Consider the following 12494-nt stretch of genomic DNA (forward strand, 5'->3'; position numbering starts at 1 on the left):
CCAGGCATTAGGACATAAACATCTTGGGGGGACGTTATTTGGCCTACCATAGTCCTCCCTCTGGGCCCCAAAGATTCACATCCATCCCACATACGTTCATCCCATCCTAGGGTCTCATCCCAGGACAGCATCATCTCCACGTCCTAAAGGTCGACCCAAAGGTCTAAAATCAGCGGCATCTAAATCAGGTGTCATCCATGAAGTACAGCTCCTGGGGAACGATTCTTCTCCCCTTGTGGTCCTACGATATCAAAGACATAGGTCATCTTCTCCCAACAAACACCGGTGTGACAGGCGTAGGATAATAGAGAGATGCCAGCTCAAGAAGGGGAGAAACGGAAAATAAAATAGAGTACTGGATCACAGCAGCTTGGAAATCCCACCCAGCAATCCCCATTAGATTTCAAGGCAAGGGATTTGTCTTCCGTCATCCTTGGCTCTGCTCTCTGAGTAAGACGTCCCAAAAAGTCAACACTGGAAACGCCCCTTGAATGAATCCACCAGGCAGGTGAGGGGAGGCTTGCTTTGGTTCCCTCTTGGTTATTGGCCAAGTGTCACAAATGGTTTAAAAAATTTTTTTAACACTTATGTATTTTTGGGAGAGAGAGAGAGAGGAGACGGGCCACAAAGCCGGCTCCGCACTGTGAGCACAGAGCCTGATGTGCGGCTAGAACCCATGAACCCTGAGATCATGACCTGAGCCAAAATCAAGAGCCGGACGCTTAACCGATGGAGCCCCCCCCACCACAGGCACCCCCAGATGTCACAAACGGCACATTTCTGCAGAGCCGCAACAGGCAGCAGAGCCACTGGTGGTACGCTAGTTCAGTGGTTCAGAGCAGCCTGGCTGGGCTACTGGGCAGCTAGATGTCAATCAAACAGGACTTAGCACAGGTAATGTGGTTTGGCAAAAGAGCATCAGCATGATTCACCTTGGCGAACCATGAGCCCACCGTGGTTTTATTGAACACAAGGGGCTGGCATAGCATACCAGGCTTAGTAAAAATGGAGACGTATACACCAGAATTGGCATTTGCCACAGACGGCTGCCTCTCCCTACAGGTCCTATCCTCTGTTAATGCCAGGAGTGGTGGCCTGGAGACCCCACCTCTGCGTGGTTGTGCTTGGTTAGCATTTCCGCAGTCTCGTCACCTGGAGCCACCCCTAAGCCTGTTATGCGTAGGTTAAGCCTTGCCCTTCAAATTTGAAGGTACATTCCGTGAAATATGCATAAAATGCTTTCTTGATAAGACACTTTTATCATACTCTGGGTTCTTACTTCTTAAGAACCTATGACTTGCAGCAGCAAATGTTAAGGAAAACAATTGATGTCCACATTTATAGAATTGCAACCTCAGCGGGGTGCCTGGGTGGCTCAGCCGGTTAAGCGTCCGACTTCGGCTCAGGTCATGATTTTGCAGTTTGTGAGTTCAAGTCCCCCATCGGGCTCTGTGCTGACGGCTCAGAGCCTGGAACCTGCTTTGGATTCTGTGTCTCCCTCTCTCTCTTCCCCTCCCCCACTCGTGCTCTGTCTCTCTCTCTCTTTCTCTGTCTCTCTCTCTCGAAAATAAATAAACATCGAAAAATTAAAAAAGATTTACAACCTCAGCAAAGATTTTAATTACAACTTAAAGGTGAGTAGTAAAACCTCCATCCAACTCAGCCTGTGTTTCTTTTCCAGACACATCTAGGCATTACTTCCAAGGGAGATAGGTTCCCAAATCCTTCATACCTCTGTTTTCATACCGATGATATCAGATCTAGGCACATCAGATATGTTTCTGCTTGCCTGCTAGACGGAGCTCCCAAGGTCAAGGGCCAGGTGTTCTTTTTATCCCAAGACATGGCATTAGGTGTGGAGCAGAGTCGGTACCCAGTCAAGGTGGGTTAGTTCGTTGCTTTGAACTGATCTATCTGTTAGCCTTTCTTCTAGTTCCATAGACTGTATCTCACAAAACCCATAACTCCTCCAAATTTCAGTTCAATGTCACTTATTGCTGTAAAAAATTAAAAATAACTTGTATGTGCATTAATAGGGTAATAACTTTTTAGGTTATAAATCATCATATATTTATACCCGGAATGCCCAAAGTTGTTCCATGAATAGGGTACATAGGTAGGTATTACCGTGAAAAGAGGCTATGGTAGGCTTTTAATGCATAAAAGCAAGCAAGGTGCTTCACAAACCACTATGGTAAAAAGCAAAAGCATACCTACACAGTTTATTGGTATGAGTAGAAAATAATCTTGAGCGATAAATGTCAAATGGTGACAGTGATTTCCTTGGACAGAAGGATGAGGGGGAGAAGAGAGAGTAAGGATGTTCACTTTTACTGATGTATTTCCCCCAGGGTTTGAATACCTTTACAATAGTTTCAGATTTTTAAAAAAGCAGTAATGAAAATTTTCAAAATGAGGGTGTCATTGTTGCTAGGAAACCTTCCATTCTACCCTCTGCACACCCCTCATCCTCTCTGTAGGCTTGCAGTACATGTTCCAGGTGGTTCCTGCAGCTCCCCGCCTAGTGTCTCTCTCCCTCTTGGATGGGGGTCTCTGGGCGACAAGCAGCTAGAACACTTAACATTTCCTTCGTAGACTCCATACCAGGCCCTGAGCACTTGGCCGTGTCACCACACGATCGGGTGATGCCAGATGCTCCCATCAGCGCACTATGGATGAGCAGACCAAGGCAAGGCACGTGCCTCCACACCTAGGTAGCCCCAGCTACGAGGCCATGCCAGGTGCACGAAAGGGTCCACCTTTGTTGAAGTTATCAAATGAGAAGAAGGCAACAAGCTGGTCCCTTGTTTTGCTAAGAGTTTGTGAGGGGGCACCTAGGTGGCTCATTCAGTTAAGCGTCCGACTCTTGATTTCAGTTCTCACAGTTCATGGGATCAATGCCAAACTCTTCCTGCAAGCTGGGGGTGAAGAGAGCTATGGCTCGGGGATACCTGATTGTCTCCAGGCGGCAAAATTGTGCCGTTCCCTCCAGCACTCCGTGTGTCTGATCAGTATTGTCAACAGTCATAAGAAAGCTCATATCTCAAACTTGTTTAGTTATGTTCAGCTGTTGTTGTCTTTTTCTTCCTTCCCAAACTGAGCCTGCTCTGAATAATCCAGGATGGGGGTTGTAGTGGCAGGGCACAAGCCACAGTGTAAGAAGCCTGTATTCTTGACGAAGCAGACATCCAATATTGTCCAGTGAGTACAGCGCACGGAGGTAAATCAGTCACACGAGTGACTGTCCGATGGGAGGGCTGAATGCACGAGTAATAGCCACCTTGCTCTGAGCACCTAGGTTGTGTTGGGCACTCAGCTGTATGCTGAGCATACAAATGACAGCAACGTGCCTTCTACCCTCCAGAAGGTTCCAATGCAGCAGTAAGGTCACAGCCTAAATAATTCTAATACAAAGTCAGTGGTGATGGTTAAGAGAGATTCAAAGAGCAAAGAGAGTGTAGAGAAGAGAGGGCTCATTTCAAATAGACTGATTGCTAAAAATCTCATCCATTGGTTTCCTCTGCAGTTTCCCTGTTCCTATCCTGACCATCTTGAAGCGGAGGCACATAAAATGAAGTCTTTCATGTGAAATGCTGGTTGCGTTCCTTTTGAACGTGCATTACAAGTGCCTCTTTGGATCCTATGAGGGCTCTGTATATTGAATTTGTTTTACATAAGCTCAGTGAGTGATGGAAGCTACGAGAAACAGCATGTCAAACAGCACTGAAGAGAGGGGAAATAAAGCAGCTTAACTCGTTACAGTGGAATAACAGAGATTGTAAGAGATTTCGTACCTTTTAATTGTAAGAAATAAAAAGTTTCGTTCTTATCAATTAGATAAAAAGATTATAGAACCTACTTTAAGCAGAAATCTCCAAATGACATGTCAACTGACAGTTCAATCAAGATTATAAAGATTATTTCTAAGGCATAGCTGTCATGCCACCTTTGTGCTTTTTTACAAATAATCCATCAGTATTTGTTTGAATGTCATGTTTATGCATAGAAATTTGCTGTACCGGTTTCCCATCAGACGTGAAAATCACCTCGGTCAAGATGGGCAGAAGATGGTTTCAAGTGCAACAGGAGGGTGGAACTTTGTAGGTTGGACACTGGCTCATTGTCCCTTCCTTAGGACCATGATTAGTTAATTGCTACACACACAAAATGTTGTTGGTTTTTTAAAAAATTTTAAATAGTGAAGCATGCACGATATAGTAGATCTTGTTTTGTGGGGGGAAAGGAGAAACAGGAAACTCTCCTCTCCTCCAGAGTGAAAAGCCAGGGGTACTTTTCTGATGTGTTTCCCTCATTTAGGAGTAGTTGCTTAAAAGCCAACTCACCCCCCAGAGGGTTGTAGGACACTGTTCCCCATTGATTAAGAGACATGTGCACACCTCATTCTGTTTAAAAATATGTATTGAGCATCATCATACCTGAAGACACTGTGGTAACTCCCTCTTCCCCTCCGTATCATAGAGGTGTGTTTGTATGTGTGTGTTTACATGTGTGTTTATATGTGTGTGTGTGTATATGCGTGTGTGTGTGTGTGTGTCCCATTCATTTCCCCTTCTCTACAGGGACCCAACTTATTAGTCTTCTCATTTCTCAATATCTTACACATTTTTTAAAGATTTTATTTGTAAGTAATCTCTACACCCGACGTGGGGTTCAAACTCACAACCCCAAGATCAAGAGTGGCATACTTTACTGACTGAGCCAGCCAGGCACCCCACAATATCCTATACATTCTAATATAGCAGCCAGTTAGTAAGTTTTTTTTTTTTTTAAATTTTGGAGGAGAGTGGACTAGAATCAAAGAAAAACGAGAATAAAGGGTACTGCTTAGATTAATATTCACAACTATAATGTTGACCGATTGATAATTCATGATCTTTCCCAGGTTGCCCTGTCTGTTCATTGATTACCACTGAAAATAGGCTGATCATTACGAAGTGTATTTGTGAATGAGGAGGCAATCTGCCCTCACCATAAAGCTACTCAAGGGCAAGACCGAGCATTCATTGGAAGAGGGCAGAAGACTTCAGACTAGGGTGGACAGAGCTACCCTCAGGCACTTTCAAGACTACATTCCATCATTCTCTCTTTGGAAAAACAACCTCTTCAGAGTATAGGTGCAAGATTTAAAACACACAGGCACACTGCCATCCAGCATTCTTCTGGCCAAAGAGGTCTGATTGGGATTTTTGACAAGCCTATTACTCTAACAGCCCCAAAGCCTGACCTGGTGAAAACCATTTCAAGGAGGGATGGTCTAAAACTGCTCTGTCACAAAGGCCGTCCTTCTCGTTTAGAGTAATACCAGCAAAGCTCTCACCACTTCTTCCTGCAGAGATTTTGGCTCTTCCTCCCTCTCCGAGATCCTGTCAGAAGTGAGGGTTGGCCACCCCAAGGGGGAGTCCTGACACTTTACCTGAAAATGCTGTCACTATTTGCCTAGTTATATTATCTGAGGAACTGAGAAATTTTGTTTATATTTTAAGATGAGCAAATGCCAAAAATACTAATTTGAATTGAATAACCTTTCCCAGTCTTAGATTAAAATGCGGAGAGATCCTCCGCATTTAAACACATTAAACACATCCTCCAGAACCTTCTAGATATCGAAGAAAACATTTATGTTCAATAGCATTTTAGCCGTTAGCATTTTAGTGTCAGCCCTATTTTATTTTCGTTCCTGAAAAAAAGTAGTATATCCATGTTGTACATCAAGCCTGAAGGCCTTGCCTTCCTCTCCTCATAGACTGGGTTCAATCCCAGCCCCTCCACTAACTCCTCCCTCTGTGGCCTTGGGCAGCTCTCTCAGGGTTCTCATCTGTGAAACAGAATGAAAAGTAACCTTGAAGGACATTTTGAAAATGAAATGGGAATGCCTGCGTCAGTTACAACGTGGGCATGAGATTCATCCTATTCGGTGCCTCCTGCGGGCTCTGTCCAGGGCCACAGATTCTTGGGATGTGCCATGTGGCAGCCATCAACAGTCAGCAGAGAGGGTGCCCTTCCCAACCAGACCCTCTCTCTAGAGCCAGAGTCAGCGCGGTGGTTCTCAACTTTGGCGTCACCCAATAGGAAGTTATCTGATGCCACCCAAGACTCCAGAGTGGGGCCCAACAGTCTCCTCCGGGGGATTCTGATATTAGCCGAGTTTGAGAGCCACTGGCCTACTGGGATCATTCTCGAGAGATCACTCTTCCCTTGGTCGCTAAATTCCCTCAGTTCCTTTATACCTTCCCTTAACTCACCTCCAGCATCCCTCCAACAGGCTGTGTTGTCAATGACTTGCCACAGAAGTTCTCTGCCTGAACCAAATCCTAACCAGGGGTAGGAGAGGAAGAATGTACTCTCAGGTGGTGGAGTCACTAAAAGCACCCCAAAGACTCACCCTTGACTGAGCTTTTCTCATGTCTTTTGTAGAAGCGGAAGATCTCACTGCTTCCCAGCTGCCTGTTCCCTGACCATCCGCCCCTTCTGTTGGCTTAAGCTCAGCTTGTGCTGGTTCAGGAAGGAACTTGGGCCACGCCTGCCCATAAAAGGTGCCCATGGGCATCCCGGTGATTAAATTTTCACAGAACCCCCCTACCTATGCACCTAGAATGAATTTCTAGAAGTTGACTTCTGGTAGGGCCAACGTAGGTATATTTTTGAAGCAGGTGAAATTAGATCTCTAAAATATTTCAGTAAGTCCGAAGCTCCGTCTTTGAAAAACGCTCTCGCAAATTTCGCAAAGAAGAGGCCTTTGAATCACAGAGCTTGATTCCCTTGTCAGCTGTCAGTGAAGTAAACCTTAAAGACTTTCCAAGAGCCCCCATTCTCCGCGGCCACGGGGCCCTCACAGATGACATGTTCAGAACTCTGAGTCTCCTTTGCACAAGTTACGACGCAGATACCTATGACTTACCCAGTTCTACGATGTATTTGTGGAAACCGTCCCTACTATTTAAAACCGTGTTCTCGGTAAACATTCTGGAGTTGCGCGTGGGAGAAAGGTTCTTTTGGGGACCACAGGGAGGTAGCTGACGTGCCCTTTTGCTTTTGCAGGAATGTTAGTTCAGCCGGAGAGGAGGCCCGCAGGAGGATGCGGGAATGCGACGGGCTCACAGATGCGCTGCTCTACGTGATCCAGTCAGCACTGGGGAGCAGTGAGATCGACAGCAAGGTTTGTTGTGTTTGCATAGATTAAACATCTTAGTCAATAAAGATGCCCAAGGGACTAAGCAACGGCTATCAACAACGGAGAGCTAATGCTGTGCCTAATACCTTCACTCTGAAATCTATCGTGGTCTCCCCGTAGGAATCCTGCATTTGCTTGATGGCTTCTAATAATCCTAGCCTAGAACTAGACACCTAAGTCTCAATAACGAATAAATAAAAAACGTGGATTGTTTTAAGTTACTCAGACCGGATGAGTGTATCAACTTTTCCATGCTACATTACCCACAAGCTTCCAGTTTTATTTTTTTCAAATCTGCTTTTAAAAGAAAGAGACCTATTAAAACTACCTGAGCTTCAGAATAACTCTATATTCTTACCAGTTAGCTTTTTACAAATGTTAATTGTTCAAATGCCATTTTAAAAGTACCTGATGAAGGGGCACCTGGGTGGCTCAGCTGGTTAAGTGTCAGACTGTGGCTCAGGTCCTGATCTCCTGGTTTGTGGGTTCGAGCCCCATGTCAGGCTCTGTGCTGACAGCTCAGAGCCTGGAGCCTGCTTCAGATTCTGTGTCTCCCTCTCTTTTTGCCCCGCCCCCTCCCCACACCCACTCTGTCTCTCTCTCTCTCTCAAACATAAACATTAAAAATTTTTTTTAATTTTTTAAAAAAGTGCCCAATGAAGGTAAGTAACTGCTTTAAAACTGCTAAATAAACGAGGCTGGTGATATGTGAATCATCAGAGTCTCTTCAGTGTTTGAGTTCACAAACCAAAATAGAGTTGGGTGGGCTTTTCCAGTGTTGGAGGTATTTTGTTTCGCCTCAGTTTGTCTTTTGATTAGTTTCGATTCATTCTGAATGTAAAACTGTAAAGTAATAATGTCCTGATGTAAACACAGACTCTAATGATGCTTTTAAAGTAGTCCGTGTGACAAATGTAAACACAGACTCTACTGATGAGTCCATGTGACAAATGCGAGACCGTAACGAGAACTTCTCTAGAGCCACACCATGGACATTTGGGGCTGGATAATTCAGTGTTTGGGGGCCACCCCGTGCATTGTAGGATGTTGAGCAGCATTCCTGGGCTCTACCCCCTAGATGCCAGCAGCTTCATAGCTGGGACAAACCAAAATGTCCCCAAGATATTGCCAGATGTCCCACAGAGGGAGCAAAATTGGTCCTGGTCCTTAATCCCATGGCTTTTAATGCCAGCTCTTCGTTAGAATTAGGACTGCTTAGTAAATACGCGTGCCTAGACCCCATCACAGCCCTCTGACTCTGAACGTCTACCTCTGATCTCAGATTTTTGTTCCTTAGAAGTTCATCAGGTGATTCGACGTGTGGCCTGGACTGAGAGCCCACCTTAGTAGATACAGCTTTGACAAGGACTCTCATCAGAAACACGATGTAATGTAATTTAGTTGTAAAGTCCCATAGAGAACAGGTACGAGTGGTTTGATCCCTTTGGTTACCAGCTGGCGTGGGGAATGACCTAGTGAGGGGTTCTCAACCTTGACTGCACAGTGGAGCCACTGAGAAATGTAGGAAATTGCTGATACCTGAGACCTACTCCCTGTGGTGGAGGCATGATCTGCCTTCTGGGATCCCCATCCTTTGAGTACTAGTTTACCGCAGTTGTGCACACAGTTTGTCATCTGATCGCCGCCACTGACTTATGCTTGCGTCCATCAGCTTACCGTGAAGTGCTCCTCAGTTTCGAAATGGATATGATGGACTCTAGATGTAATCAACCCCTTTTGTAAACACTGTTAACGGCCATTTTAGAACTTTTAATATCGTTGATAGGAAAACGAAGTCCCTAAAAACGTGACCAGTCAAGATGTCTTGAGGATTTACAGATGTCTGTTAACACAATAGGCGATTTTTAGAAGAGCTGCCAAAGGAAATTCACTAAGGCTTCAGTGCGGCGGGTCTTAACGTTCAGAGCAGGAAAGGCTACGGCATCGGGACGCTGAGCCTCTTACTGTAACGGATGCCAAAAGAGCTTAATGTTGTCTCGGCCTTGCAGTTGAAAATAAGGGTCAACAGCCCCTTGCTTTGGCCAACCGCCCATGCCCACACTGGTGGGGAGGTAGTCTGTAGCAGCATGGCCCCAAAACGAAGTGCTGTGAGGCCCCACCCCTTTCTCCGGACGTGTCAGACTCCTAGGAGACATTGGAGATCACCTCTTTTAATGTCCACATTCTCTTCAAAAGAGGAACCTAGAATCCCTGGGAGTATTAAAGGCGGGAATCAGAAGACGCGGCTATTTCTGACGCAGCAGCTAGAGCGCCAGGCTTGGGTAGATTTGCCCCCACCCTCCTGCTGATTATAGAATTGTACCCGGGCACCCCGACTTCGTGACAAGGAAGATCGCCGTAGCTTCTGAAAGCATCAGACTCCACAAGTCACTTAGCAGTGTTTTGCCAGCCAGAACGTGCCAGAGAGTTCTAACGTATTATGGTCCCACAGTGTGCCACTCAGCCCTCTGTCTGGTCACCTCTGAGCTTTCACAGTGACAGGATAGAGGAGGGAGGTGAGTGCACATTCTCTTTACGGCCAGCAAAGCTAATGGCATCCTAGAGCCTGGAATCCACACAAGCTCTCAGCTCGGCTCCTGTGACCGGGACAGTTTGTTGAATGGGTAACATATGGTTCAGCAGTCTATGGACAACTTCCAAATTAGCCCTTTGCCATAGAAAATAAGGCGTCAAAATGACCCTGGTGACCACGAGGAGCCGCTAGAAGCGCCGTTGACAGCAGTGCATGTCAAGAGCAGCGCCACCAGCTGCCACGTGCCTTTGCTGGCGTCCCAAAGAAGGACGGCGGCTGCCTGTTTTTCTGTCCCCTGTCCCCCTGCTTTCGAGGAAAGAGCTTGAATGGGTGGCCCTCCCACACCAAGCTGAGCTAGAGGGATGAGTTCAGCCTCTGTGTCTCCCTCGCCCCATCTTTTCCTCTGCACCCCCACCCCTCCGTCAACCCCACTTTCTCCCCGCCTCCGGCTTCTCCCAAACCATCCCCCAGCCACAGGTAGATCATAAAGCATTTCTCAAAACTGTGGCTGTGTTCCCCAGTAGTCATTTGTTAAACAGAGGCACGGAGATGCCCCCAGGGAACATGAGCAGCAGGATGAGAAAGAAGTTGATTCTCCCAAGTCTTTGATGTAAGGAAAAAATCAGTTTGAGCTGATTTAAAAATCGTTCTGACTTATGCCATAACATTTCCCTTTCAGGGAGAGACTTTTCTCTCTTTCATGCATCGTCCTGTGTTTACCTGCTTTCATGCCGGTTCCTTTTTTTGATGCTGAGAGGATGCTTGAAATAGAAAATCAAGTTGGCTTAAAGCCTGTGGGATTAGCAGCCGTGAAACCTTGAAAAGCTCACAAGAAAGGTCTAGAATGGAGCAAAGGCTCCCGAGATACATTCTGAAAACCAGTTTTCCTGGTTGATTGTCACACGCCCAGTAGTCAAGTCAAAGATGCATGCTTCCTTTAACCAGATCCCTGTCGTGGGAGGGGAGCACTTAGCCCCATCCCTTCCAGGCTGGGCCCAGGACTGGGAAGACGTGGCCCAATCTGCTGTGAGTCCCCGGCGACTACAGGTCTCGTCCCTCTCATCTGTGAAATGGAACCACGTTCCCTGCCTTGAATGCTGGTGCACACAGCAGGTGCCTGAGAAACCATAGCTAAATTGGCATGCTTTTAAAAATAAAACTTAGCTCAGTTCAGTTTTTTTTCCCACCATTATTTTTTGAATTGGGTGCATTTTTCTTCTTCCCACTGTTCGTCAAATTCGGAACAAAGGTCAAAAGGTCAGTGCAATGGCCTGAGTGTATGTGTCCTCCCAAATTCATGTGTGAAACCTGTTCTCCAAGGTGATGATCTTTGGCAGGAAGGGTCTTTGGGAGGAAATGGAAGCACAGAGAGATTAAGCATTTTGCCCAAGGTCACACAGCCCATGAAATGGCAGAGCCAGAGCTCAAACCTAGACTGGCGGCTCTGGGTCCCATGCTCCGGACTCCCAAGCGTGCTGTGTGCACCATTGTTCACGGTATGAACTCTCATACAGCATTCTCCGTGGGCAGGCACTATCTTCAGTACGTACACACTAGGTTGGGTTCCCACTGTTGCTGGAATAGATCGCCACAAACACGGTGGCTGGAAACAACGCATATTTATTATCTCACCGTTTCACAGGCCAGGAGTCCCAAATGGGTCTTGTTGGGCTAAAATAAAAGTGTCGCCAGGGCCGCATTCCTTCTGGAGGCGCCGGGGAGAGTCCGATTCCTCATTTTTTCCAGCTTCTACAGGTGCCCACATTCCCTGGCTTGTGGCCCCTTCCTCCATTTTCACAGGCAGCAATGAGAGGTCACGCCTTTTCACACCTGTTCTGCACCCTCTCTCTCGCTTCTAAGACCCTCATGGTTACATGGGCCCCCCAGGATAATCCGGGACAGTCTCCCTAACAGAAGGTCAGCTGATTAATTCTGTCTGCCGCCTCCATTCCCCTTGGCCTCGGAACCTAACATATTCAGAGCTTCCAGAGATTAATGCGGACATCTTGGCAGGGGAGGCATTCAGCCTACCGCACACACATACTCTAGCTCACCTGATCCTCACAGCAAGCTAAGACGTGGGTACCATTCCAAGCATCTGACAGAGGAGGGAATTGACTCAGAGAGATGTTGGGTGTATCATCCCAAGTCACAAGGCAGCAGAGACCAAGGGCCCTAAGGTGTTCAGCTGCACCTGTGTCCTCAAGCACCGTCGAATGCCTATGCTAAGAAAACAGGAGCACCAGCCACCTCAAAACAAAGCGGTAGCATGGAAACATTTATGCCCCCAGCTGATCCCAGCACATGGCTTGTCTAGGACCCCCCAGCTTTATATCTCCTACCTCATTTTACTACTAGAAAGGGCCCTGGTGGATGGCAGATAGTAGTGTCTCCCTCCCGGAGCTGATGGAAACGTGAGTATCCGTATTCTCGGTGATGCCGAGCCCTGGTCCCCAGAGGGGAGTGGCCTGTGAGCGGGCCACCATCCGAGACCTCTGGCGATTGTGGATTCTTCCCCACTCATTAGTGAACTTCAACCAACAATGGCAGCTGCTTACATAACCATAAGAGACTCTTAAATACAGAGAACAAACTGAGAGTTGATGGGGGCAGGGGAAATGGGTGATGGGCATTGAGGAGGACACTTGTTGGGGTGAGCACTGGGTTGTATGTAAGTGTTGAATCACGGGAATCTACTCCTGAAGCCAAGACTACACTGTATGTTAGCCAACTTGCCAATTTAAAAAAACAAAAACAAAAACAACCACA

The 12494-nt window shown here is 46.7% G+C and overlaps 1 protein-coding gene across 2 annotated transcripts in view; it reads left to right on the forward strand.

Moving 5' to 3' along the window:
- CTNND2 (catenin delta 2) overlaps positions 1-12494 on the forward strand; it is a 777587-nt gene that overhangs the window by 633684 nt on the left and 131409 nt on the right. For both annotated transcript variants that reach the window (XM_047074403.1, XM_047074404.1), the window contains exon 12: positions 7060-7177. In XM_047074403.1, coding sequence (XP_046930359.1) covers positions 7060-7177 — 118 coding nt within the window. The remainder of the gene's footprint in view (positions 1-7059; positions 7178-12494) is intronic.

The sequence above is a fragment of the Lynx rufus genome, unplaced genomic scaffold (assembly GCF_022079265.1).
Source record: "Lynx rufus isolate CCGP_SWC_20201006 ecotype Redwood Valley unplaced genomic scaffold, mLynRuf1.p SCAF_1, whole genome shotgun sequence".
In the NCBI taxonomy this organism is placed as follows: domain Eukaryota; kingdom Metazoa; phylum Chordata; class Mammalia; order Carnivora; family Felidae; genus Lynx; species Lynx rufus.